Genomic DNA, 25,574 nt, shown 5'->3' with positions numbered 1-25,574 from the left:
AAAATCACTTCCCCTGACAGTTAGAAGAGTGGATATAATTTTTCAAGGACATCAGTTCAAGAATAAAAAAGTACAAATGAAGAGATAAGTCGGTTTTAATTTTTTTTCAAAAACTATGTTGTTGTTTTTTTTATTGTACTTAGCTGTGTCTTTTTGAGTTACGGCTTAAACAAAAACAAACCAACCGCAGTTTGATTGATATTAGTTGGAATGCACAAAATAAACATGATTTTTGAAAAGGTTTAAAAAACGGAGTTGTCATTTTGGAAGTAAACTCTTCAAATATACAGAGCTAAAGATAATGTCAAGTTTCAAGATGTTGTTTGTTACCTGCACTAGAAAGTGATAATCTTATGCTCGTTTCTCATCATAAATATGGTGTAGAAGTGCAAACACACAAGATTACAAACAATACACACACAAAAAAAATGCAATAAACAGTTCATTACAATGTAGGCTACATACAGGCTATCTGAGATCAAACTCACAACCTTTACATTGAAAACAACATGCCCTTCCAAATGAGCTAGAAACGATGAAAACGTAAATGTTCAGTAACGTTAGCCAAACTTCCCAAACTCCAAAGTAAAGCATTTAGTTAAAAATAAAAAAAAACTAATGGTTTCCATTTGAATCAAAGTACCACACTGAAAAAAGTGTAGTCAACATTTACTTGAAGTTTTGAAACTTTCACTTAGAAAATGAGTAAATTTTAAAGGAGCTTTCAGCTAAACACAATCTGTAGCTTTTATTAGAAATTCTCAGGTAGTTTACATTGAAGTTTCATGTAAACTTTACTCTTCTTTTGTAACCCAGATAGTAAGAAACCACCATCAAAAACCACCATTATTGTGATCAGCGTTTCATTTAGTTGGGCTGTTGACTCATGAGTTTTAATGTCAAGTTTTTTTACCATTACAGGAAAACATAAGTGCACTTGCCATGTCAAAGAAAACAAAAAAAGGCAACGAGATATTTTTGGTGCGTTTACAAGGTGACATCATTCTGAATTACCCAAGCCTCAATGAGTGTGTTGATATTACAGTATATGATGAAATCATTGGAGTATCCTTTTTTTAAACAAAATAGGCTAAAATTGAAAAACTTTCGAGTAAACTAGACACACAAAGAATCAGTGTGAATCCCAACAATGGTGACAATCAACAAAAGAAAACTCCTACGTAACAGTACAAAACTCATTCATGACTCCAGCATGCATTGCAGTTGATCTGAATTAGTTGGTCACCATTGTTGAGGTTTGTGATATTTCAGTGTCAGAAAAAAGGTATTTTCTGAATTACTTTTAACTTCTCATTGAAGGCTTATTTATAGACACCCACAGTGATTTTTTATTCGGGCCTTCGAATAAAAAAACCTTCACCTTAACTTAAGCATCTTGTTTTACACAAATGATTGATTAACTTAAGCACCGAAAGGAGAATGATCTTAAAGAAACTCATGAATCAAGACCAACTAAATGAAACCCTAATCACAATGGCGTTTTTTGGAGTTTGCTTAATATCTGGGTTTACAAATGAAGAGCAAGTAAAGTTCACTTTAAATTTTAACTTTACCTGAGAATTTCTAATAAAAGCTACAGACATGCGTTTAGCTTGTACATGAAAGCTCCTTTAAAATTTACTCCTTTTCTGAGTAAAAAAAGTTGAGCTTTTACTAGTTCAAGTAAATTTGACTGCACTTTTTTTCAGTGCAAGCGTTAAAGCCATAACCATGACATGTATTGAAGCAACGCTTTGAGCTACCAGACTTCTGATCTTTTTTATTCCTCTCTGAACTATACAGTCCCCCAAAGTCTGAAATCATTTACTTGCAGTGTACATTAGGTCATTACAGCAAATAAACAGTTTAATACTGCACACATCTGAAATACCTAAACTGAACAGGTTTCAGAAGCACACTAAACGGTCATTGATTGCTATATTGCCAAATGCGGAGCTCAAAATTGGAAAGGATCACACAGAGATGAAAGGCTTTTAAGACTTTATTTAGACAAAACCAAAATGGACTAAGAGCTTGAGAGCATTATTTTTCCTGATGACAGCTGCATTCTCTGCAATCGATCACTTGCGATGTCTCGTCGTACTTGTGGGAGAATGAGAGAGCAACAGGCCGGAATTTAAAAATACATAGTTTCTGTATTGAAATTGTTGTACACAGGTAACAATGTTGCAAAATGTGACATCAACCGACGAGTTAGTGTTTGGTATGAAGTGCTGTAAAGGAGCGATTTTAAATGCAGCGTTTCCTCGTAATGGTGCGAATACCTTTACTGGTCTTTAAAGGAACGGAAGAGGGGCACAGTCTCTTGCAGATACCATCAATCTGATTGATATCACAAAGCACAGCATCACAGTGGACATATATCTGGAGAAAGATCACATTTTGGCATAGCAATGAAGCCATGTATATTCATGGAGAGAAACATGCTAAAAGAAAAGCGTGAAAGGATAAGTCTTAAATGTATTTTCAGAACGAGCTCATTACCTGATCTTTGAGAATGACATTCTGCTGCACGAAAGCAAACATCTGCATTTCAAAGCGCTTCACGTGAGTTGGGAACTGAACCCGGTCAGAAGCCACGGGATGGAGAACGGTTTCATAACGGTCAGCCAGATTCACGCAGCTGTCAAGAGCAAAGACAAACTGGTCAACAGGATGCAGAAGTACTTGAAGCTGGTCATTGGCCGTTACACAAACGGCAACCCCAACAGTGACTTGCATATACGGTTTCATTTTATTCATTTTTACGGCCAGTGATGCATGTCACATTGCCTGTGTTGAAGTGTGATGCTGCAAAGCATCCTTTACCATCAGTACGCTGCACTAATTCGCTCAACCAAAAGCCCATGCATTTTTGTGGAGCTGATCAAAGGGTCATTAGTCACACGACCAAACTATTAGAATTACCCATCTACGATCAAGTCCCATCTTGGAGTAGAGTTCCGTTCGTCTCTTAAAGTAGCCCAACAGTTCTCCAAGACGAGCTCTATCTGCGGGTCAGTGGACTGAAGCAGCGCCACCTCAAAGAACAGAGGACTCCTTAAGTACTGGACAACTGGGTAATTCTCCTCCAAATAGAATTCATTATAAGAGCCATCTGAAAAGAGAAACAAGTCACGTGACAGGAGACATGAAATTTGAGGATAACAGCAGTTCCGTTCCAAAACAGTGAGGTATAGATGACGCACAGTTATTAGCCAAATATATATTTTTTTCTTCAAATATCATTAACAGCTGACATACCCAAAGCAAGTCTCAGTATAACATCAAGCACCCCAAAACCAGTTTCTGGAAAAGGTTCGCTTTCTCGCGGCTTTGTGAAGAACGCAATCGTCTGGGTGTCATTTAGTGTGTAAAAGCAGGATACGGTCACACTAACAAAAGAGAAAAAAGGTGCCTATTAGCGTACAAGTCAACCTGTGGGCATGAGATGGATTTTAAACGAACGCACCGGTATTCTGCATCAGGAAGAGTAATAGGCACCCCTTTTTTAGGCTGCTGGTACACTGGTGCGTCACTCAACGTGATTTCATTCCGATACATCATTACCCCATCATAAAACTAATGGAAACACAAATCCGTAAGAGTCACATCCACGTGTGCATACAAGCCAAAAGGGTCACCAACGTACCGTTCTAGAAGTTCCGCAACTGTTTGCATTAAATGTGAAGTAGGCAAAGCGGTCGTTGCTGAATTTGGGTTTGCACGAGGGATCTCTGAGGGTAAGCTGACGGGGCGAGAGCTGGGTCACGGATTCAACCTTTACAGCCAGCGCTGACATGGAACCATTGTTGAAACACTCTGGAAAAGTTGGTTAGACAAAATTGTTAGTTTAGATGGGGGGAAAAGATGAAGTGGTTTAAGCGGCGTTTAATCTTTTAAAGCTTTTAATATCAAGCAAACTAAGACATTTAAACAATGATTCCCTGGAAAAACTGGAATCATTGGTTAAATGCTCTTCCCGAACGGCTTGCTACTTAAATACCAATGGCACAAGTTTGGGGTGCAGATGGCAAACATGGACAGATGAAGAAAAAATGGTTCTGCCCCATTCTACATAACTGATCGGTTACACCCGTATACACCCTCACGCTGTCGGAGATCATCAGATCAGCGGCTTCTTAGAGTGCTAAGCATAAGCGCAGAGGGGACCGTGCTTTTGCGGTGGCAGCGCCCAAATTATGGAATGCCTTGCCTCCTTATATTAGGCAGGCCTCTTAGCCATCCATGTTCAAATCCCAACTTAAAACTTACCTTTTTCCTTGGCCTTTGACACCCTATAATAGTCTATATGTACGCGTGTTGTATCAGTTTTATTCTGGTTAAAGTATACATTTACAGTATGAGCCATGTGTCTAGGTTGAATTAGTCATGTTGTTTTTATGTTTTTATTCTTAAGTGCCAATACAGCTACAAGAATGGAGGCAAACGGGTGAGAATTTTACAGCCCAAAACATACCAGTCATTGTCATGGGAAAGTTGCAAGACAGCGAAAAGTCACCAAGATTCCATTTGTTGACAGGCTCCTGTACCAACACGTCAAGCCGTGCCTTCAATGATGATGGGTACATCAGCTGCAAAGTACCAAGAGATAAAATCCACATACAAGCAAAAATGTCACGGCAAATAAAACGTCTTTATTTTTTGTCTCGTTTCACTGTACAAATGTTCGGTAAAATTCCAAAGTTACATTTATTTGAAGCAACTTAATTTACACTAAATTTAAAATAACGAACTTTCGCACGCAACAGATGCCCCCAAAGCAAAAATAAATCTGCCTATGGGTAAGAAATAAAATGATCACCAAGCTGCTTTGGATAAAAGCGTTAGCTAAATGAATGAATGTCATTTTATAAGCATAAAATGATTTTGCTAGACAAAGGTTTGAGAATTTAGACATTCGTACTAGAAAACAAGACAAAAAATCTTTGGCAGAAATGTATTAATTCTGACCTCAAACGCAACATCAGATGCCAGGAAAGGTACTGCTAAGCTCATGTGTGTGCCATTCTCCTTCACTTCATACTCGGCCTTCCTCTCGGGAGTCAAGTCATGTTTACCCAGCAGAACGGTAAAGCCCTTGCCCCCACTCCCAAACAAAATCTGGACGTAGAACTTTTCCTTATCGCATTTCCCGCTTATAGTCGGGAGAACTGAACGAGGAACAAGACTGTGCCGTTAAAGCAGTTCGCCAAGAAAGATAGACTAATGAGTGACATCAACACTTACCGACATCATGAAGAGTCACTTTAACAGAGGCAGAGTAGGAGAAAGGAGTGTTTTCGGGCAAGATCATAAAACCGAAGATGAGTGGGAGTGTATAGACGGTCATGATCAAATCCACTTGCTGCAACGAGATGGCCTCGGATCAGAAGCGGCGATATACAGAACTGCACTAAATGATTTTAGACACTTACCGATTTGATCACGAACAGATCTGAAAAGGGCACTTGAAGCCTGATAGTCTTGGAGCCATTTTGTAAGCGATGCTCCTGTATGATAACGCCTCTTGCGGTGGCTTCGGCCACGGTGAGAACGCCGGTGGAAAAGGTGATGTTCACAAACTCGACGTCGTAAAGAAAGGAACCCAGGAGCACATCAAACACCTTCAGCTGTGAATCAGTGTCTGAGGAAGAAAAGCAGCAAGACAAGGAACTATTTTTTTAAAAGGTTCTTCATGCAATTTTTTGGAGGATCTGTGACACAAATTAGGGCTGCTTGGTTGACAAAATTCATAAATCACGTTGGTCAATATTGAGATCACGATCACTTACCACTACTCACTGACTTTTGAATCAACAGGAAAAATAAGAAACTTGTCTTATAAACTGAAAAACAAATGAAAGTAATAGCACAGCTGAATCGATGTAAAGGAAAGGGGTGCACTGTGGATTTATACCACAAAAGAATTCCAGCAAAATGGAGCGCAGCACAGCACAATAATTGTTTTACCTCGATCATTTTGTTTTTGTAAATGTTGAAGGACAAAATTGAGGATTAAGATTAATTGCACAGCCCTAACAGAAATGCAATATAATATACATAACCATGTCTTCAGAGGTGTATAAAGACCTTACATAAAGCGTTTTCTTATTACCTTAGAATGAGCCATTTCGATCTACATAATACATATACCACAGGTCCCCTTACATGGAAGCTGCCATGTTTCTACAGTTCACTCGTTTCGTAACTGCGTCATCTCCATCAGCAAAGTAGCCAAAACATGACGACACATTAGTTCGGTGTCATCCACCGTAATGCTTTGAAAGGGCGGGGGGAGTGGTGGAGTGAGCCGCAACCTAAACTTCATACACTGGTCCTTTAAGTAGTGTAACTTTGGGGGCGGGTTAAGATGCATGGCCAACCAACAGCAGAAGAGTAACAAGTCTACGAATTTGACTAGTTTAAAAAAAACACAACTCACTGTCAACAAGCTGGGGCAGTCTAGGCATAAGCGGGGTCTTGATCGGGAAGAGAACCTTGTATCTCGTAGTATCCGTGCCACCCTCGCTCCACAATAACTCCAGCATCGGCTCAATGTTGTATCTGATATGGTACTGGTTATTCACAGCGTGACTCTGCGACACAGAATCATCATTAGTTTTAGGCCAAGAATGGAAAAGTAAAAAACCAAGAACAAACCTTGTAGTATCCATCTGGTCCTCCCATAGGTAGTTTCATTACGATTTGAGCGTCTTCTATTGTCAAGGAGTAGCCTCTGGCAGCCATGTATGCGGAGTCGATTTGTTTCCCATCTATTCCCATAAACACCCCAAGGATCTTGGTTTCGGTAGAATCCATTAGCGGGTTGAGCCGAGGGAAGTTCCAGGTGATCATTTCATCGGTATAAACAAGCCCACCTGAAAGTTAAAGGTACAGTTAACCCCAAGACAAAAAGGGTAGCATTACATTTATTCATTTATTCAGACGTTTTTCCAAAGCGACTTACAAGTAGGACAGCATAAACCTTGTCAACACGCTAAACCGTACCGTTAGTTTACAAGGCCATGCTACTAGGAGGATTAAAGCTCATTAACCCTCATGTGGTTCAAAACTTGTATGCGACTCTGCTGTGGAACATTTTGGATCATTTTTGTCTCCTTGGTTTTGTTCATACAATGAAAGTCGATGAAGGCTGATGTTGTTTGGTTATCAGCTTTCTGCCGAAGTCAGTCATGCAGGTTTGGAGTGCATAAATGAATTTACTTTTGGGTGAACTACCCCTTTAAGAAAGGAGTTGTACAGTACATGTTGTATGGAGTGTAATTCATGGAAGTCATACATACCAGTTGGACATGCAGCGACGGTGTCCAACATTGTTACAGACCACTGTTTCTTGAAATAGGTGGTAACCCTGATAATTTTCATTGGCACACCGTTCACCTGTTACGGCAAATACAAGATGGTAGACAAACAATTGTGGAACTTCACATGGCATAAATTAACCTCGCAAATGGTTCTTGAACCAATAATTGGCTCAAATATGGACAAGCATTGGTTCATTTAAACCCAACGAATGGGTTGGTATTTTACCAAACACAGTTTGGTGAACTCACATTTTCCACATAAGTCTCCGGCATGTCATAACCACTTCGCAACACCAACCGAGACTTTGTTGTCGTTATGACATATCCCGAATTTAGTGCATCCACCAACAGCATTGCTTTTTGTTGAGGAGTATAGAACATAATCCTCCAGATGTTGTATTTGGAGGTAATGGCCTGTAAAGTGCAAATTTTAGGTCACATTTATTCATAGCAGACCATTTTAATTGGCATACAAAGGACAGAGCATTACTGTTGTCAATGACAGAGCAGAAACTGTCAACACAGCTTGCCCTGATAGCACACATACATCTGGTTTACATCTATTTGACATCTGCAAGACATCTACAATACATCGTTTGCTCATCTGCAATACGTCTCGGAGATGTCTGCTGTCAGACGTCATATAGACATCTAGAAGATGTCTGTAAGATGTTTATGATTTAGAATTGATGTACAACAGCTCTTTCTAAGATGTTTAGCAGATGTTTTTAAGCAGCAGATCTCCAGATCTTTAGCAGACGCATTACAGACGTCTCCGAGACGTATTGCAGATGAGCAAACTATGTATTTAAGATGTCTTGCAGATGTAAATGCAGACGTCAAATAGACGTAAACCAGATGGATTGTGCTATCTGGGTGTAGACTTAAGGGATAGTTCATCCAAATATGAAAATACGGTCATCATTTACTCACCCTCTTGTCATTTTAAACCTGTATGATTTTACTCTGCAAAACACAAATTATATTTTGTTGGCAACCAAACAATGCCAGTGTTGACTTGCATTATTTCCGAGTCCATGCAATAGAAGTGTATGGGTACCACCATTGTTCGGTTACCAACATCCTTCAAAATATTTTGCTTCTGCAGAACAAGACCAATTACGAAGGTTTGAAATGACGAGGGGGTAAATCCTTTTTAGGGTGAACTACCCCCAAGAACGATGACACTATACCTCTGAAACCGTATCGGTCCACTGGTCATCAAACATCCGTGCAAGCTTAGGCGGTCTTTGCATGGCCGTAATATCCCCAGGCAATCGGTTAACAGAAACCTAGGTAGAAAAACCGCGAGTTCATAAATTCAGTCAGCAAATTGACAAGACTGCAGAGCCCTGAAATCTGAAAGAAAATGACCTCCATATAGTTCCGATTGCAAAGAATTTCACGAGGAGCCCATTTGTCATAGTTGCAGGTCTTTTCCACCTCAAAGACATCTTGCTCTCCTTTGACACCAAGCACCCGGACTCGCATGTCAATATCGAATACGGCATCGTCCTAAAAGCAAAACCATCTGTTAAATCACTGAAAAACACATTTCATACAAAGCAAATCGTGCTTTCGAGTTCAAACATCTAAACTCTTAAATCGGGAGACTTGTTTGATGAAAGAAAATTAGGAAAGTGTGCTTAAAAGCAAAAAAACTCTTACTCCATTGGCAGATTTGTTTGCTTTTAAACAAACTTTTTACAAAACAGAAATATCTTCGGTCACTTTCCTTGTCAAGTAAATGTATCTTGATTTAAAGATTTTTAGAGTGTATACTAGACCACCAGACAAAAATGCTTTGCTAGAAATCTAGTTTTTGTACAGAACACACCAATTGATTTCAATCAAGAGATTCAATACCTCATTCCCTGCGAAACAGTTGAGGAGAGACGCATAAACGTTGGTGTTACCCCAGGGATCGGAGGCCACGCTAAAGCCACATTTGTCTGCAAAGCGTGGAGTCAAAGCCTCGATCTGTGAGCCATCTGAAAAGTAATGATAAAGATCAAGACGGGACAAATCACCATCATCAAAACGCGATAGAACAACGCAGGAAACGTACTGATGGCATCAAACTCCAACCGACTTCCAAAAGCTAAAGATTTGTCCACGGTCAGCTTGAAAAAACTTCCCAGACACTCGGTCTTCAGGCCTGATCCTGTAAAAAGTGCAGATTGAGGGAAGAGATGTGAAAGCAAAGCAATGACCCGTCAAATGTGACCCAACACGGCAAGAGCACACACTTTGGTTGAAATTTTGTGACGGTACCACATTTAACATCTGTGATGCTGGCACCACATCAAACTGCTTCTGTGCTGAACCCACAAGCATTAACAGCCATGAAATCCTATAAGAAACAACAAGAGCTGGGATTAAATTTAGAAAGGTATCAGGGTTATCGGTTCGATAGGATTTCACAATCTTGGGTTTCACAAAATTGTTTCTACTAAAAACAAATTTGATGTTGATCCCAACTCGGTAGGGTTTCGATTAAAATGTATTTAGTTAGTTACAAATTACTTCATAAAAAAAACCCAATCACCCAAATTGGGTGTTCGGTAACCCAATCCAAGCACCAAAATATGAAGAGTTCGGTTCCAAAGTGAGATACTCGGTTGTAAAATCATGATTTTTATTGCGCAATACAATGCCATTAATATCAAACTGCAGTTGGTTTGTTTTGATTTAAACCATAGTAATGCAATTTGATTACTTTTGAGTTCTTTAAGGTCACACACTGATATAAATAGGGTCACTTAAGAAACAAACAACTTGCATTTGTTAAAGAGCTGCAAAAGTTCCTTGAATTGATAGCGTTTTTCCCACTGGCACAATCGTCTCAACTAGCTGCGATTCAATCTGCGCATGTAGACGTGTTATTTCAGCATGCGCCAGCAGGTGGCTCAAGTGAGTCGCTACTGACATCAGACCAGCAACCATAGAGTATAGAATCATCTTTGCACAAAATACTATAAAATCAAGCAGCGCTCAAGAATAAGTCGCATTTTTGTTGCAAATCAAGTACAGATTTAGTTCGCTTTTAATTGAAACCATTGTAATCCTCATAGCACTCTACTTTTTTACAAAATGTTACGATCAGGCCTATGTTGTAGCAAATAACTAGTTTTTGTATTCTGATTACGTAACACCGTTACTACCGAAACCCTTGATATTACCAAAGATATGTTTCCATTGTCAATTACATACAGGTGTAAATATATAAGATGTATACAGAAATGACATCAATTACTTGTTAAAGTCTTTATGTAAAGGACCCCCAAAGAAGTGCACACTACTAACATAAACCAACCCCAATTTACCAAATTCCAAGCAGCCATGTCATCCTTCCTCAAAAAAAAACAAAAAAACAGGCCAGATGGTGCCGATCAAGAGGAACTACCAGACTCTAAAAGCTCAGCCTTCAAGCCCAAGAGCTCAATGTAATGATAGATATGAAAGCTGCCGGTTCCCTGAGAGGTAATATAGAGAAAGCGCTGGTGTGCACAGCTGATGACAGTTAGGCCTATTAACTTGAATAGCAAGCGTTAGGGAGTTAACTAACAAGATGCATTATTTATAGAGAGAAATTCACCATATACACTTGTGGAATAGAGAGTTTATTTCTTTATCTTAAAAGAACAGAGTTGATTAAGAGAATTTAGCAAATTTATGCAAATAGTTTCACAATGCAAAATAATCATAATGGCTCTTCGTTAAAACAAAATATAATTTCTATACTGTAATATAAAATGTGGTTTTAAGTAAAAAGTTTTTGAGAGGTCTGCAAGCAAGCATGTGATTTACAATTAGGCTAAAACAAATAAATAAATAAAAAATCATTAAGAAATATAATTATTACACGAAATGACAAATGACTGCTCAGCACATCATGACAGTGTTTTGTAACATTCATAGTATTCATGTTTTACAGATAGAATAACACATTTAACGGTCATTTTAATGTTCAACTTCAAACTACACAACCATACAGTGCAAATCACAAAATAACTTAGTATGTACACATTAACTGCAAGGTTAGTAAAGACGTCCAAATAAGAGGTGCATCAGTAGCCTCTGTTTGATTTTTCTTCACTGTCCAGTAGCGTCCGTCTTAAACTTTCTCTAGCGTCTTTAAAATCAGAATTTACCTCCAGAGTTTTCCGAAAGTCACTCTCGGCCTCCTTGAAAAAGCCTTTGAAGGTAAACACAACAAAAATACACGTATACGATCAAGTAATTACACAACCAAAAGGACAAGTAAACGAAACAGATTTTTTTCGTGTTAAACAGCGCCACCCAGTGGAACACAACAGGTTGACATCTTACTTTATTTCTTAATCTTAGTAGTACTTTTTCTGCTTTTCTCGCCGAGTTCTTGTTGATTATTCTTTTATTGTAGTTCCAACGTGTATAAATATACAACACATGACGTATATAACTATTCTAAAACGTTCAAAATCTGAAGAAATATTAGGAAAATGTAAAGAAATACTATTAAAAAAATCCAGAATACAATCCAGAAATATATCCACGAATACGGCTATTAAACGTTGTACCTACCCAATCTGTAACGTATTAATCCCCTGTTATAAAGTGGGACTTCAAACTGACTGTTGATTTGAATGGCAGAGGTGTAATCGTCCATAGCTTCACAGAAATCCACCCTTAGATACTTCACCTGTCCTCGGTTATTATAAGCGATGGCCAAATTATGAGCATTGCACTCTCTGGAAACACACAAAGCACATTATGCGAGCTGTAGGCTATATCAACACTGTTACAAGTTACCGTCATTTGATTACATAGACATACAGTCGCTGCTAATGTTACCAGCTAACACACACGAATACCTCGTTTTAGTGCAGGACTCAATGAACTGTGTGTATAATTCCTCCGCTCTCTTATATTTTTTATTGTTGAACTCATCGTGTGCTTTTTGCAAAACCAGCTCGCTGTCCTCCATGATTAGGGATACAGCTACGGCCGGAAGTGGTGCAAAATCTCGCCATATAATTACAATAAATTACATTAGCTAACGCCTACACCTACACCTACCCCAACCCTAAACCCAACCTTATAATAATAAAAAATATCAATCAACTGCTTTCAGCGTGACAAAAATTATGCAGTATTGAAGTGCGCATGCCCAGTGGAGGATGCTGTATCCCTTCTAGTCAAAAAACCCATTGAGCGCGTTGCCCCTTTGCTGCCGCTTGTGAACGGCGCCGCCATATTGGACAGGGACAGACTGCTCTAAAACACATAAAACTAAACTGCGGAGCTGCGTTATGTCGGGAAAAACAGAATAATAATACGTTTACATTTCTAAACCGATTTCAATGCGCGACAAACGTGAGTTTTCACAATTTATTATCACTAAAAGTATTTTGAAAATAGTTTGTACTCCACGTAGACCATAAACTATTTACATCGGTTAAGAAAAAATAATGTGATTTATGCTGAAAAACTGCAGCTTCTCCTTTCACATGTAAATGTTGATAGTTGCCCTCCCCAATATGGCGGCACTGCTGATTTACAATTCAGCGGCCACTGCGATGCTGTAGTTCCTCTTGTGCTTCTATTCATAATATATGGCTGCTGGTATGTCAACGTCAGTTAATGGTGAAGTTTTGTGCACACATCTTAGTTGTTCTTGCCATTTTGCTCAAAGTAGTATTTAAAACAGTATTATTTGCTAAAAGTATTATTTAAATACTGATTTTGCATTTGTATTACTAGCTTCGAGTCTAGTGGACATTTGACAAGTGCCTCTCTTTCCTATATCCACCAGAGGGAGCCCTAGATTAGCCAGATGGACTCCTGATATGACTGACTGAACAGAACACACAGTGGAGAGATGGTCTTGACAATACAACCTGTAATTCGGCACACTGTGTATTACAAGGTTTCTAGAGACACGGCAATTAAATACAGAATACTCTAAACCTATTTATTTATCAAGGTAATATTTAATGAACATTTATGTATGTGGCAGATGCTTTTTTACCCAAAGTGACCTACACATTTTTTAAATATTTCACAACAAAATAAAACAAAGCTCTCCTATCTCATCATGGTATATATTGTTCTTTGAAAATTTCTCCATTGTAGAAAAAAATTAGGCCTACCTCAAAACTAAAAAATGACTTTTGATAAATGCTAAAAAGTTTGGTGAAGCCGATTATAATATTTTTATTAGTAACAAAGCATACAAATTTTAAAATAAATCTGTATGCTTTATTACTATTTATAATTAAGGGGAATATATAACAGGTAAAAAATGAAACAAAGTGAACAGACATTGTTTCTTATCAAGAACTCACAGAGAGCACATTTATGAGTGAGGAATCTGTGTTAAACACTTTAAAGGTTACAATCAGTTTTAAACATTTTTTAAACCAAGGGTAGAACAAGGCATAAATAACTGGATTGATTGAGGAATTAAGATAAAACAGAATCAAAACACTGTTGATAACATTATAAAAGGAGTCATCCCTTAAGAAATTAGTCAAAGAAAAAATATAATATGGCAATAAACACAGTAAAAAGACAAAGACCAGAATTCCCAGCACTAACGCAGCTTTCCGCTCTGATTTCATAGAATCGCTGATTCTGTGTTTCTGAAGAGCTCTTATAGCAGTGGCATGTTTCTTAGCAATCACAAAGACACGCGAGTATAAGATTATAATGAGAGTACAGGGCAAAAGAAACACAACCAGGAGATCAATGAGGCTCGATACCTCATCCACAATATAAAGACATTCCCCCGGACACACGAAATCAGTGAAGTTCCCATTTATAAAAAGAATAGTGAAGTTATAAAGGACTGAAAACAACCAGTTAAATAAAGTCGCTATGTAGATAACAGTAGGTGTGATCTTTTCAGAGTAGATAAAAGGATAATTTAAGGCCAAAAACCGATCAACTGCTATCAGAGCCACAGTGTGAACAGACACACTCGTCGCTTGAAAAGTCACGAAATTGAAAATAGAGCAGAAAAGCGGCCCTGGAATCCAGCACGCCTCGATCAGCCAGATCAAATGAAATGGCATTACAAAAATTCCAACCAGGACATCGGACACGGCCAGAGAGAGGATCAGGATGTTAGCAGGCGTGTGGAGCTGTTTAAAGTGACCGACGGAGATGATGACCAGAAGATTTCCACACACGGTCAGAAGAACCACAGCTGCTGCTGCCACATAGAGAAACACATAGACAGGAAAAGAAAAATATTTTTCTGGACAGGAATATTCGAGACAGTCAGCAGTTTGATTCGCTGTTGTAAGAGACATATTTTGGAGAGGCATCCAAACAAATCTTCTTGATTACACAGTAGATGTATAAACAAAGCCAATGGTTGTTCTTGTAGTTTTGGTGTTTCCAACAGAGTGAATGCAGTTTGATTCGACCCCCAGGCTGCATTGCGTCCGTCAGATTGCGTGTGAAAGATAAAATCAAGGTTTTATTGATTTGTATATGCATAGATGTTGCCGGCCCCTCCCCTTTACAAGAGACGCTCATAAATGAGATTTTAATAATGTGCTTCTGAGTCTGATAGGAGTATACGACTGAAACTACACTGCCATTCGAAACTTCAGACACACCTCCACATTCTTTATTGTTATGTTTCAAAATAATACGTCATCAAACTAACAGATATTAGCCTTTCCTATAACTTAAAAGATCAAATAAATGGTCTTCCAAGAAAGGCATTCTCACCCTGAACACATTACATAAAAAGCACACATGAACCAAATAAACAACACATTTGTCTTTATTCCTCCTCACAGTAGTTCTAAATTTAATGTGGAAAAGATTTTTATGGATTATTCACAAAACTTTGGTTCAATGAAGTTACAGATTTTAAGGAACATCACAAATAAAATAACGCACGTTCATTGCTCCAGTATATATGAGTATGTCTCCATCTAGCGGTTAACATCTCTAATAAAAAGTTATTAACCATGTTCTTTGGCAACAGCATATCAAGTATGATATACACATGACATATGAAGGATGACAAACTGAGTATTATCAAAAATATGAACAGACTCAGTTAATGGCACTAAAATGTCTAATATAGGTACAATTTAATAGATAACCTATAATTACAGTATTAAATTAAGCACACAACATTTTAAAATACCAGCACAAAGACTGACCCTTACAGAATTATGATTTCATCTAAACATTCTCAGCTGTAGCTTTATATTCTCACGGCCATGTGAAAGTTTGCTTTGCTTTATAGGATAGTTTCATGTAGCACGATCACATTTTAAAATTAAATTAGAGATATTAAAAAATACATTCAAGACATTGCCTGTTGCTTTGTTTATTTTCATTAGTTAAAGTGTTAAATTTGTAGAAATATAGTGCAATATATATAAATATTTACATATTGTACCTAAATCTAGCTAAAACTACACAACCCAGGCATTACTTCTCGTTTTTTAATGTTACTATTTTCTGTTTTAAAATAATACATCATCAAAACTTTATCATCTGTGTCTGAGAGCTGCTCTTATTCAAGCAGTTTGAAACGTGTGCGTTCTTACACACCGTTATAGCAGCAACATTATACTGTTAAAAATCATTTTCAACCTACTATCTGATTTAATCCATTTTACTGTCAGGAATAATATGCGAGTAATATGTTTACAGTAACTGAAATATGACAAATTCAAACGAATGTTCCAGGTCAAATACAAGATAGATCTCAACAGCATCTGTGGCACTTTGTAACCATATTTTTTTGTAATATAGTTTTATAAGAATCATTCTTTACCGACAGACATTACAAGAATATAGTTGTTATGCTGACAGAATACTCAAATGATACAGTACTGTTTAAAAGTTTAGGCTCACTTTTTTCCCCCACATTTTATAGTGGAACTCATTAAAACATAGATTAACCAAAACTTAATAAACTAAATTTGTTACATTTTATCATCCTCAGAATTTGGACAAATGTTCTCTTGGCATTTAAAAAAAATTCTTAATATCAGACACTTCTTAGATATCTGGAAATGGGGGCGCTCATTCGGTGCCATAACTTTACAAAAAGTCATTTTCTAAAATACCGGATGGCATGCTACAGATTATCTTGTATTGTACCCGGAACATTCTTGTAACAACAGTTAGAAAACAAATCTTGGCTTTACTTGGTAGAAAACCTCCAGTACTCTTTCAAGTGGAGATTCAGTGAGATGTTAGTTGGAGTTCTCAAGATTTGATGGAAGCCCAGATAATCAAACCAATAATGATGGCAACCACGATTGCAACACCGATCAAGACGCAAATCTTCTTGCGGGATGATTTCTGCAATGATTAAAAGAAACAAAGTCATTGGCTCCTGGAAATATAATAATAATATCTGATTTCAGAGTGGGTGCATGTTTCTACAAATGCTAAAAATAATAGCTACTCTTCTGCCATCTACAGTACAGAATCAATTTAGTGTTGTCTCAATGTTTTAAATGGGTTTATTATGGTGTGAAAGATAAAGTTGCATGTCTTCCTGGCCAAAAATTAAATTAGCTTAAAATAATTTCATTTCATTATTGTTCTGTACATTTTAAAGGAACAGTTTATACAAATAAAAAAACTGTGTCATTGTTTACTTTAATGTCTTTCCAAACTCACGTTATTTTTTTAAAAATGAAACGTAAGGAAATGTTTTGCAGTGTGTCTGAAATGTTCTTTTTGATATAATAAAACTGGGTAGTGATTTATAAACTCTTTTGAATGATTGTGCAAATTATTCATTTTATCCGTGATGGACTGACCACCTGTTCAGGATGCTTCACTGTCTATGCCTGAAAACACCAGGTCGGCCTCAGCACTCCTTATAACACCAACAGTGATAAGTATATAGACGATGGATGGACATTCCTGTTTAGCTGTTTAGTTATTAATAAAAGAATAAGGGATGTACCTGGTAGTCCGCTGCTCTGGACAGCTGCTGTGTGGCTGACTGCACGTTGACATCTGCGTTTTCTACATTGGCCTCTATACTGTCTGTCCATGAGATTGAGATAAAATAGAAAAATTAAAGACAGAATGTATTTTTACTTCTAAAGGTTTCCTTAGTGAGCATTACTGTATCATTCATTCAGGTATGATTTTTTTTATGGATGACACTCATTTGATCGGCAGATAATGATGATAATGATGCAAACTGTTGAAATTTTTATGAAATATCAACACATACACAACACAAGTTTGTCTCATTAAAAGTTTACAGGCTGATCAAACAATTGCACTGAGTGTGCGCATGTCTCATGAGTCTGCTTAACACCTTTAATTGCACTTTTCTGTCTGAGGTTTCATCACTAAACAAACAATCCCACATAGTACATCTACAAATTTAACAAAACCTCATGGGCCGTTCTTTACTGGTTAAACTCAGGCCTGGATTACATTCGTCATAGTGTGTCTCACAGGCTCGTACAAGAAAAAAATATTAAACCATTATGTTATAAAATGTGTTGCAATGCCTTGTGTGTGTTTATATGCGAGACGTGTGTTGTGTTTATCACTTTAATTCTTTTTCGAAAAAGAAACAGAGTAAAACATGGTGAATGAAAGCTCTTACCAATCATGTCTCCTTGTTCATGCACCAGCACGGCCAAGTCTTTAAATATTGTATTAATGTCTGTAATGTCCGACTGAAACACAAGAAAGTCCTTTCAAAACACACATCCCAAAACATCACAGCAAATAGTTTTTTTAGTTTACGATTTTCTTGCAATGTAACACAGCATGCGAAAGGGAAGCAACTGTACCATTTGCCCCTTATGTTTTCTATCCAATGCTTGCGATTTCTAATGTACTTCTGGTTCTTTGGTGTCTCAGGTTTGAATATGTCATACCTCCAGTTGTTTGATGGATGATTCTCTTTCCTGAATGAGCTGAAGATCTTCTTCTGTGATCTCCACTAAGCCCTGAGTTTGAATCTCACTGGAAACACACACACAATGAGGCAGAAACGGCTATAAACCTTTGTCATTTAAGAACAGGCCGGAGTTTAAATGCACAAATGCAGCACATTCCTTAGAAAATAACCCCATTTGTGTTAAGCTGGCATGAGAGGACGGTATGAGGGTGAGTAAACCCTCAAGCATATGAGGCTTCGTTACTTTTATTACATTCATTTTCATTTCTGGGTGAACTTTTCTTTTTTGCGTCTGACCTGCCAAAGGGGGAAGCGGTTCCTCCACATGGATCCTCCGTGCCGCCAGCCTGTGAATAGAAAGTGTTTTAAACTTCTGTAGTAACACAAAACACTTACATTTCTCAATGAGGAACGACACATGAGACTTACTGAAACTCTTGAGCTCGCACGGACGCGCGCCACAAACTCTTTCTCTGTCTTTGCTGCTGCTCGCTGAGTCTTCTGGAAGACACCCAGAGCGTTTGAGAACTCTGTGATGAGACGTTCTCGCTGGATTTTCCTCTGACGCTGTTCAAGAACAGAAGAACATCAAACAGTTAAACGCACAAAACACGAATATAGAGATTGCTACCTCTCACATCTAATCACAGCTTATTATGTATATTTAATAGAGCACGGCTTCTCGATTTTTTAAATTTCTCGATAAAAGGCAACAGTTAACCTGTTTGTTTCGGCCAATATATTACTACATGTCTGGTAATATGATGTTACATTGTGAGACAGTAAAATTATGCTGTACCTGTTCTGTGGTCACAGGTAAAGAGCTAAACTCCTTCATGCATTTATCTGTTGCTTTTGCAAGATGATTGACATTCTGCTGTTTCTGCAGTCTGTATGTTTAAACAAAGACAAACAAAAATATTTGCTGTATTTACTGCAAAGTGTCAGTGACAACTGTTTGGTTTTCATTTTGTCAGCACTGAGTGAACGTAAATGGACAATTTGTGACAAATGGAGTTATTGGAATTGAACCGGTACTTTGTAACAGACTTACAATCTCTGCCGCAGTTCATTTGTATCTCGTTCTGTTCCGAGATGATATATCATTTGCTGGATTTCATTGGCTGAAGAAAACAAAAGAAACGGATAAGAATATTTTTAATTGTTTATGTAAAATCAAGCATCACGGATTTACATACTTACATACATCACTTACAGTACACGTTTTTGAATGTTGTGGTTTGCATATTGTTGTTCCCAGGGGCACGTTAACTTTTTGATACTTTCCGCTTCAATTTAATACTTAATATTAACGTGTCTAATTACACAGCGCAAATAGCCTGCAAAAGCTCTTTACGCTAGCTCCGCCCACTAGTATCTGAAATTGGAATGGTGAAAGTCTAGGAACCACTAAGTTAAGCTTCGCACACAGAAACTTCAGTGTCGTGAGGCGTGCGGTAGACCCGTGTTCAAGACCATGGCCGTTTCTGAATACGCGTTCTTGTCTGTACTTGTGTTCTTGTGGACTTGTGAAACGTCATCAGTAGCAGGCCAAGTACTGTTCCAATTCAAAGTTCACATCTAGACAAGAACGGTGAAAATCCCCAGATGCGTCCTTCCTTGATCCGCCCCTTTTATCGAGGATGCATTGGGAGGTGACTTGTGTGGACTTATGACGCTATATTTCCCGACAGGCATTGCGCAGCAACTGCAGTGGAGCAGAAAACAGCTAAATGTTCGTAATATTACGGTAATTTTGTCAGTTTTAAGAGTTGTTTAGGCGAGATTGTATGCGTTTAAAGTTCAAATCTGTAGTCGGTTAATAAAGATAGCGTCTATTTTAAAATGAGCTTGGAGCATTTGGGAGATGTGAGCTCCAGCCAATCACCGGGCGCTCAGCGCTCATGTACCCGCCCAACGCAGCCTCACCTCGGCAAGTGCTTCTGAGGGCGTTTTCACACATAAGGGTTTGTTTCGAAACCTGGTGCGTTTTCTCTCTTGGTTCGATTCGTTTAGGCATATGTGAACACGGCAATCGCGCTAGAATCCGCCCCAAAACAATCGCTCCGAGACCGCCAGAACAAGGTGGTCTCGACCCGATTGCAAACGAACTCTGGAGCGGTTCGCTAGACGTGTGAAAGCCATCCGACCCAACGGACCAGACTGTATCACAATGTATGATGGGTAATTATGTAAAGTTGCGTGACGCAAAAGGGATTGTTTTGCTAATGGCTCCCTGTAACAATGTTCAAAGTAAGGAAGGAAGGAGGCGGAAACCGGCGAACGTTAAACCAAACTTTTAATAAAACAAACAAACAACAAAACGAAAGTAAAGTGCTGACAGCTCCCTCACAGTCGACTGCCGGCCACACAAACACAATAAAACATAACATAAAATCCAGGCCTGGTTCTCTCTCGTCCTTCTCCTCCTTTTATGCTTCCCGAGCTCCGCCGTGAGAGACGCGAGACAACGCGCAGCTGACGCTCATTATCACTCGCGTACTGGCCGGAAAATAAACAGATGCACTCTGACCAATCGAATGAGAGTTTACTCGCACGCGACTCTTATTAACAAAGTTTGGTCCGTTTGGAACTATTGCCTCGTGAATGCGAACCGAACTAAAATAAATTTAAATATTGTAGCGATTTAACTCAGCCAGAGAATTCCAGAATGCTGTCTATTTCTGTTTTATAGACTACGCCAAGGCCTTTGACTGTATCGACCAGGGAAAGTTGTGGAATATACTCAAAGACATGGGGGTGCCGACCCACCTGATCAATCTCATGAAGAACTTGTACACTGATCAAGAAGCGACAGTGAGGACTGCCTATGGAGAAACAGAGTGGTTCAGGGTTGCAAAGGGTGTCCGACAAGGCTGTATCCTGTCGCCATATTTGTTCAACCTTTATGCTGAACATATTGTACGAAAATCCGGACTCAATGATACTCAATGTGGAATCAAAATTGGAGGAAGAAGCATTAATAATCTGCGATATGCTGATGACACAACCCTAATTGCAGGAAGTGCAGAAGATCTCAAAGCAATGATTGCCAAGATCAAAGAAGAAAGTGCAGCAGCCGGCCTAAAGCTGAATGTGAAAAAGACGAAAATCATGTCAACAGGAATCTTGCAAAATCTCAGGATAGGCAATGAAGAACTCGAAACTGTGAAAGATTTTATTTTCCTGGGATCTCAGGTAAGTCAAGATGGCAATTGCAGCCCTGAAATACGAAGACGGCTACTCCTGGGAAGGAAAGCAATGATGAGCCTGGACAAAGTGATGAAGGGCAAGGACATCTCGTTGACAACAAAGATACGAATCATCAAGGCAATGGTCTTTCCTGTAGCGATGTATGGATGTGAAAGTTGGACAATCAAGAAAAATGATCATCAAAAAATTGATTCCTTCGAACTTTGGTGTTGGCGAAGGCTTTTGCGCGTTCCCTGGATTGTCAGAAGAACAAATCAATCAATTCTAAACCAGATCAAGCCAGAACTTTCGCTGGAAGCATTTATGATTAAACTGAAGCTCACATATTTNGAAAAAAACGAAAATCATGTCAACAGGAATCTTGCAAAATCTCAGGATAGGCAATGAAGAACTCGAAACTGTGAAAGATTTTATTTTCCTGGGATCACAGGTAAGTCAAGATGGCAATTGCAGCCATGAAATACGAAGACGGCTACTCCTGGGAAGGAAAGCAATGATGAGCCTGGACAAAGTGATGAAGGGCAAGGACATCTCGGTGACAACAAAGATACGAATCATCAAGGCAATGGTCTTTCCTGTAACGATGTATGGATGTGAAAGTTGGACAATCAAGAAAAATGATCACCGAAAAATTGATTCCTTCGAACTTTGGTGTTGGCAGAGGCTTGGATTGTCAGAAGAACAAATCAATCAATTCTAAACCAGATCAAGCCAGAACTTTCGCTGGAAGCATTTATGATTAAACTGAAGCTCACATATTTCGGCCACATAATGAGGAGAGAAGATTCCTTGGAAAAAACTATCATGCTTGGAATGATAGAAGGAAAACGAAAAAGAGAAAGACCAAGATCAAGATCAAGGTGGTTGGATGCTGTCAAGAATGATACGAACATGAGTTTCCAAGACCTAAATGAGGCCATCAATGACCGCGACAATTGGAGGAAGTTTATCCATCGGATCACCAAGAGTCGGACACGACTGAATGGATAGAACAACAAAAAAAGCGATTTAACCCCCGGTTTCGGAACAAAGCAATCGATACACCGGTGTGAAAACGCCCTGAATCTCACGGCTGGCCCTGATGTCTTTGTAGAGGTTCAACATAAGATTGAATTAATTTTGGGTATATCTAACAGGCAATCTTTGTTCTTATAAATCTCTTATTTGTTCCTGGGCAAATCGTTTAACTGATGGCACAGTTAAGTTTCACTTTTCTATTTTTGATTTAATGTTGTACCGGCGCGCTTCCTACTGGAGTAACGTTACTTTTTACTAAATTATTTGCTTGTTTTATTCCCTATTGTACAAACTTCTTACACTTTATAATAAAGCGTTGTGTTTTGCATCATATTTCATTTTATTCTGAACAATATCAGAGCAGTCATGTCGCCAGAATCACATATTAATATTTAAAAAAACAAAAACTACAGGAAGCACTGTTGCGTTTTGTCATATTATTTCATTTAACTAGTTTAAACCTAAAGCTACATTTAAAAAAAGGCCAATAAGTGAAATAGGATTGCATGTATTTGACTGAGTGATGCGTCAAGTACTCGTTCCATTTCTAATATAACCGGTCTGCGTCCTCCCGTCCTCACAAGTTCAAACTCCCGACTCTGAACTTGCCAAGTCTGATCTAGCAAGGACACAAGTCCGTTCTTTGCATTCTTGGAATTGAGAAATGGCCCATCTTTAGTCGATTCGTTCGTTTACTTCTTTCCATCACATATCAGACCGTAAAGGCATTTATTTTCAATAAAATGAAGAAAATATTTGAAAATTGGCTAACAAGTGCTTAATCATAAAGTTTAGGGCAGTGATCCGCAATTGGCGGACCGCAGGCCACCGGTGAGCAGACCGCGAGACATGAACCATTCAAAACCTCTGACTATTTCTATAGTTTAAATTGAGTAGTGCATCTACATAATCGAGCTGTACACATCACACGTGCTCAGGGACATTTTTGTTGATGATCTTTTGCCGCTATCTCCTCTAATATTTTTATTTAGCGCCAAACACGCTAGCATTAGCACATTTAGCATTAATGATATTAATAACATTAACAAAATTAATAATCAGCATGTTAAGAGCATTTCATGATGAATTATGAATGTTTTAATTGGGAAGATTATTTAGAATTAGTTCGGGTATGAATGAATGGCATGGAAAGGTACTTAGTAACTTTGTTAGTACTTCTGCTCATGATAAAATTCATTTCAGTTGTTACATTATGCACTGTATTGTTTGTATGTTGTCAGTAGTTTTTATTACAAAATATTAAAATAGACCACATAGACTTCTTGGTGCTTCAGCACCAGAGCCTACAGCACATGTTCTCAGTTACCAGGCCTTCTATGATCCATAGATACATACTGTGGGTATGTAAAATAAATGATAAAACATGTTACATTTTCATATACATATTTCACGGGCTCGGTTTAGGGTAAGGTTAGGGGTAGGTGTCTGGTGTTTACAGCGTGGCAGATGCACACGTTGCACACATGAAATTCATTAAAAAAATATTATTAAAACATTTTTTATAAACATTGCTAAAAAATATATTTTGCAGTTCATGCGTTTCATCATCGTCAATGGGGATTTATTCTGTTAAAAATATTCTTTTGAGGTGAAATTCATTTATGTGTGTGCTTGTCAGTCACATGCAGCGATTCAGTGATTTGACAACATTTACTGCAAACAGTTTAAGGCCGGGAAATCATAACACAAATAAGGAATGATACAATGTCTTCACTTACTTAGCAGTGTTATTCTCTGGATGTTTGAACTTATGTTTTGTGCCAGCATATTTGCATCAACTTTACTTGATTCAGACATGATGAAAATCTTCGCAGGAGAGCCCACCGAACCTAGAAAGATTACAGGTGTTAAACCACAGACTTTCTAGACCACAAAAGTAAAAACAGAAGTATGCATTTACAACTCGTGAGTCTAACATGACATTTAAGAAAAATATATAAGAAAAAAAAGATTCAATTTTAATTTAATTTAACCAGATGTTTGAAACTAAAACGAACATAAACTGCAAGAGGAAACACATTTGTGCAATTTTGGTTTTGACTCAAACCCCTAAGTTGCTGAAACAGTTCTTGTGACAGCTTCCCCGTAAGACAACTTGCCCCGGCGATTTATACGTTACGTTCGAGCTAAACTTTAAACCCAACAGTTCACCAATGATCAGTAAATAACCAAAATATTCGTCAAAATAACTAGCTTTCATAAACTACTTAAATACTTAGCGAAACTAGTCAGTAGTCTTTCAACAACGTGACCAAACTTCAGCACCAATGCACCTGCAGAAAGAATGCGGAAACCAGACCGACAAAACCTTACAAATATATTAATTTATAAAATAAAACCGTTTATAATATCTTTTTTACAGCACAGCAAATACAACCCCGAAAGTGAAGCGGTAATAATTATAAAACGTGATTTTGAATCTGCAAGTTTGTGTCAAGCAAACTTTATGCCTCCCGTTAAATGTTTGACGGTGAATAAAGTAACGCTTGCGTTAACGACGTCACTAACACTTTTCGCAGAGTTATTTTAAATGTATAGAACTGCTGTGTATCTAACGACAAACAGTTTTTACTCGGATATAGACTTTTTTGTATGTTTACCTGGATGTCCCCTAGTGAAAGTGCGAGCTCTCAGCTGATTTCCCCAAGCATTTGTCACGTGGTTTCGCTCGTCAATCTTCAGCTGCGCAGACCGGTTGGCTTATGACACTAAAGTACCGCGAGATCGGTTCGCGAGCTTTGCTCTCTCGCGATACGTTGATGTCACACCCCGTTCGCTCTTCGCGCGGAACACACATTCATTTTCCTCCAGGAACTGGTATATATATTTTTATATAGATATATGATCATTTCAAATGAAAATTCATGGAATTACATCAAAAGGAGAAAAGGTTTTAATGTTGGTTTTAAACATTTAGACATTAAACCGTTAATAAATCAGCATAATTCTTGTAATAGCTGATGGGTCATGATACCTGGCACAATAAAACCACAAGGCTAGACATTAAAGCAGGGTCAAAATGTTAATTATAAATATAAAGCTGATTCATAAATAACATATCAAATTAAAATAATCTATATAGTATAGGACAGGCC

The 25,574-nt window shown here is 38.2% G+C and overlaps 4 protein-coding genes across 4 annotated transcripts; all 4 read right to left on the bottom strand.

Annotated features, from left to right (window-relative positions):
- Positions 1–1,995: 1,995 nt before the first annotated feature.
- On the bottom strand, positions 1,996–10,796 carry zpax1 (zona pellucida protein AX 1). The gene is made up of 21 exons (XM_057353896.1): positions 10,655–10,796; positions 9,578–9,681; positions 9,397–9,492; positions 9,195–9,319; positions 8,703–8,843; positions 8,522–8,620; positions 7,578–7,742; positions 7,308–7,404; positions 6,664–6,881; positions 6,446–6,599; positions 5,439–5,647; positions 5,251–5,368; positions 4,975–5,174; positions 4,481–4,595; positions 3,653–3,822; positions 3,473–3,582; positions 3,265–3,395; positions 2,929–3,118; positions 2,506–2,644; positions 2,286–2,385; positions 1,996–2,103 (listed from the first exon to the last, which is right to left on the bottom strand). The coding sequence occupies exons 1-21, from the start codon at positions 10,675–10,677 to the stop codon at positions 2,027–2,029; spliced, it is 2,781 nt and encodes a 926-aa protein (XP_057209879.1). The 5' UTR covers positions 10,678–10,796; the 3' UTR covers positions 1,996–2,026.
- A 269-nt stretch (positions 10,797–11,065) lies between these two features.
- Positions 11,066–12,523, bottom strand: ttc32 (tetratricopeptide repeat domain 32). Its single transcript, XM_057353897.1, has 3 exons — positions 12,185–12,523; positions 11,895–12,061; positions 11,066–11,526 (listed from the first exon to the last, which is right to left on the bottom strand). Exons 1-3 carry the CDS (start codon positions 12,295–12,297, stop codon positions 11,399–11,401), a joined length of 408 nt encoding a protein of 135 aa, XP_057209880.1. The 5' UTR covers positions 12,298–12,523; the 3' UTR covers positions 11,066–11,398.
- A 1,122-nt stretch (positions 12,524–13,645) lies between these two features.
- taar14a (trace amine associated receptor 14a) lies at positions 13,646–14,737 on the bottom strand. The gene has a single exon (XM_057353347.1). It carries the CDS (start codon positions 14,639–14,641, stop codon positions 13,646–13,648), a length of 996 nt encoding a protein of 331 aa, XP_057209330.1. The 5' UTR covers positions 14,642–14,737.
- Positions 14,738–15,080: 343 nt separating this feature from the next.
- On the bottom strand, positions 15,081–25,132 carry stx7l (syntaxin 7-like). Its single transcript, XM_057353918.1, has 10 exons — positions 25,080–25,132; positions 24,198–24,308; positions 19,283–19,352; positions 19,028–19,118; positions 18,658–18,795; positions 18,526–18,575; positions 18,206–18,293; positions 17,929–18,001; positions 17,269–17,351; positions 15,081–16,652 (listed from the first exon to the last, which is right to left on the bottom strand). The coding sequence occupies exons 2-10, from the start codon at positions 24,274–24,276 to the stop codon at positions 16,557–16,559; spliced, it is 768 nt and encodes a 255-aa protein (XP_057209901.1). The 5' UTR covers positions 24,277–24,308; positions 25,080–25,132; the 3' UTR covers positions 15,081–16,556.
- Positions 25,133–25,574: the final 442 nt, after the last annotated feature.

The sequence above is a fragment of the Triplophysa rosa genome, linkage group LG15 (assembly GCF_024868665.1).
Source record: "Triplophysa rosa linkage group LG15, Trosa_1v2, whole genome shotgun sequence".
In the NCBI taxonomy this organism is placed as follows: domain Eukaryota; kingdom Metazoa; phylum Chordata; class Actinopteri; order Cypriniformes; family Nemacheilidae; genus Triplophysa; species Triplophysa rosa.
This window is presented reverse-complemented; position numbering and strand designations above follow the sequence as displayed.

Excerpts from the sequence above, each read along its gene's own strand:
- stx7l (XM_057353918.1), bottom strand. The coding sequence starts at position 24,276 with ATGTCTGAATCAAGTAAAGTTGATGCAAATATGCTGGCACAAAACATA. Across the intron at positions 18,576-18,657 it reads GTGCGAGCTCAAGAGTTTCA|GCTGGCGGCACGGAGGATCC; the intron begins GTAAGTCTCATG and ends TTCTATTCACAG. Across the intron at positions 16,653-17,268 it reads CCAGAGCAGCGGACTACCAG|AAATCATCCCGCAAGAAGAT; the intron begins GTACATCCCTTA and ends TAATCATTGCAG.
- ttc32 (XM_057353897.1), bottom strand. The coding sequence starts at position 12,297 with ATGGAGGACAGCGAGCTGGTTTTGCAAAAAGCACACGATGAGTTCAAC. Across the intron at positions 12,062-12,184 it reads GAGTCCTGCACTAAAACGAG|AGAGTGCAATGCTCATAATT; the intron begins GTATTCGTGTGT and ends GTGTGTTTCCAG. Across the intron at positions 11,527-11,894 it reads ATTAATACGTTACAGATTGG|GCTTTTTCAAGGAGGCCGAG; the intron begins GTAGGTACAACG and ends TTACCTTCAAAG.
- taar14a (XM_057353347.1), bottom strand. The coding sequence starts at position 14,641 with ATGCCTCTCCAAAATATGTCTCTTACAACAGCGAATCAAACTGCTGAC.
- zpax1 (XM_057353896.1), bottom strand. The coding sequence starts at position 10,677 with ATGACATGGCTGCTTGGAATTTG. Across the intron at positions 5,648-6,445 it reads ACTGCCCCAGCTTGTTGACA|ACACTGATTCACAGCTGAAG; the intron begins GTGAGTTGTGTT and ends TTTCTTCCTCAG. Across the intron at positions 2,386-2,505 it reads ATGTCATTCTCAAAGATCAG|ATATATGTCCACTGTGATGC; the intron begins GTAATGAGCTCG and ends ATCTTTCTCCAG.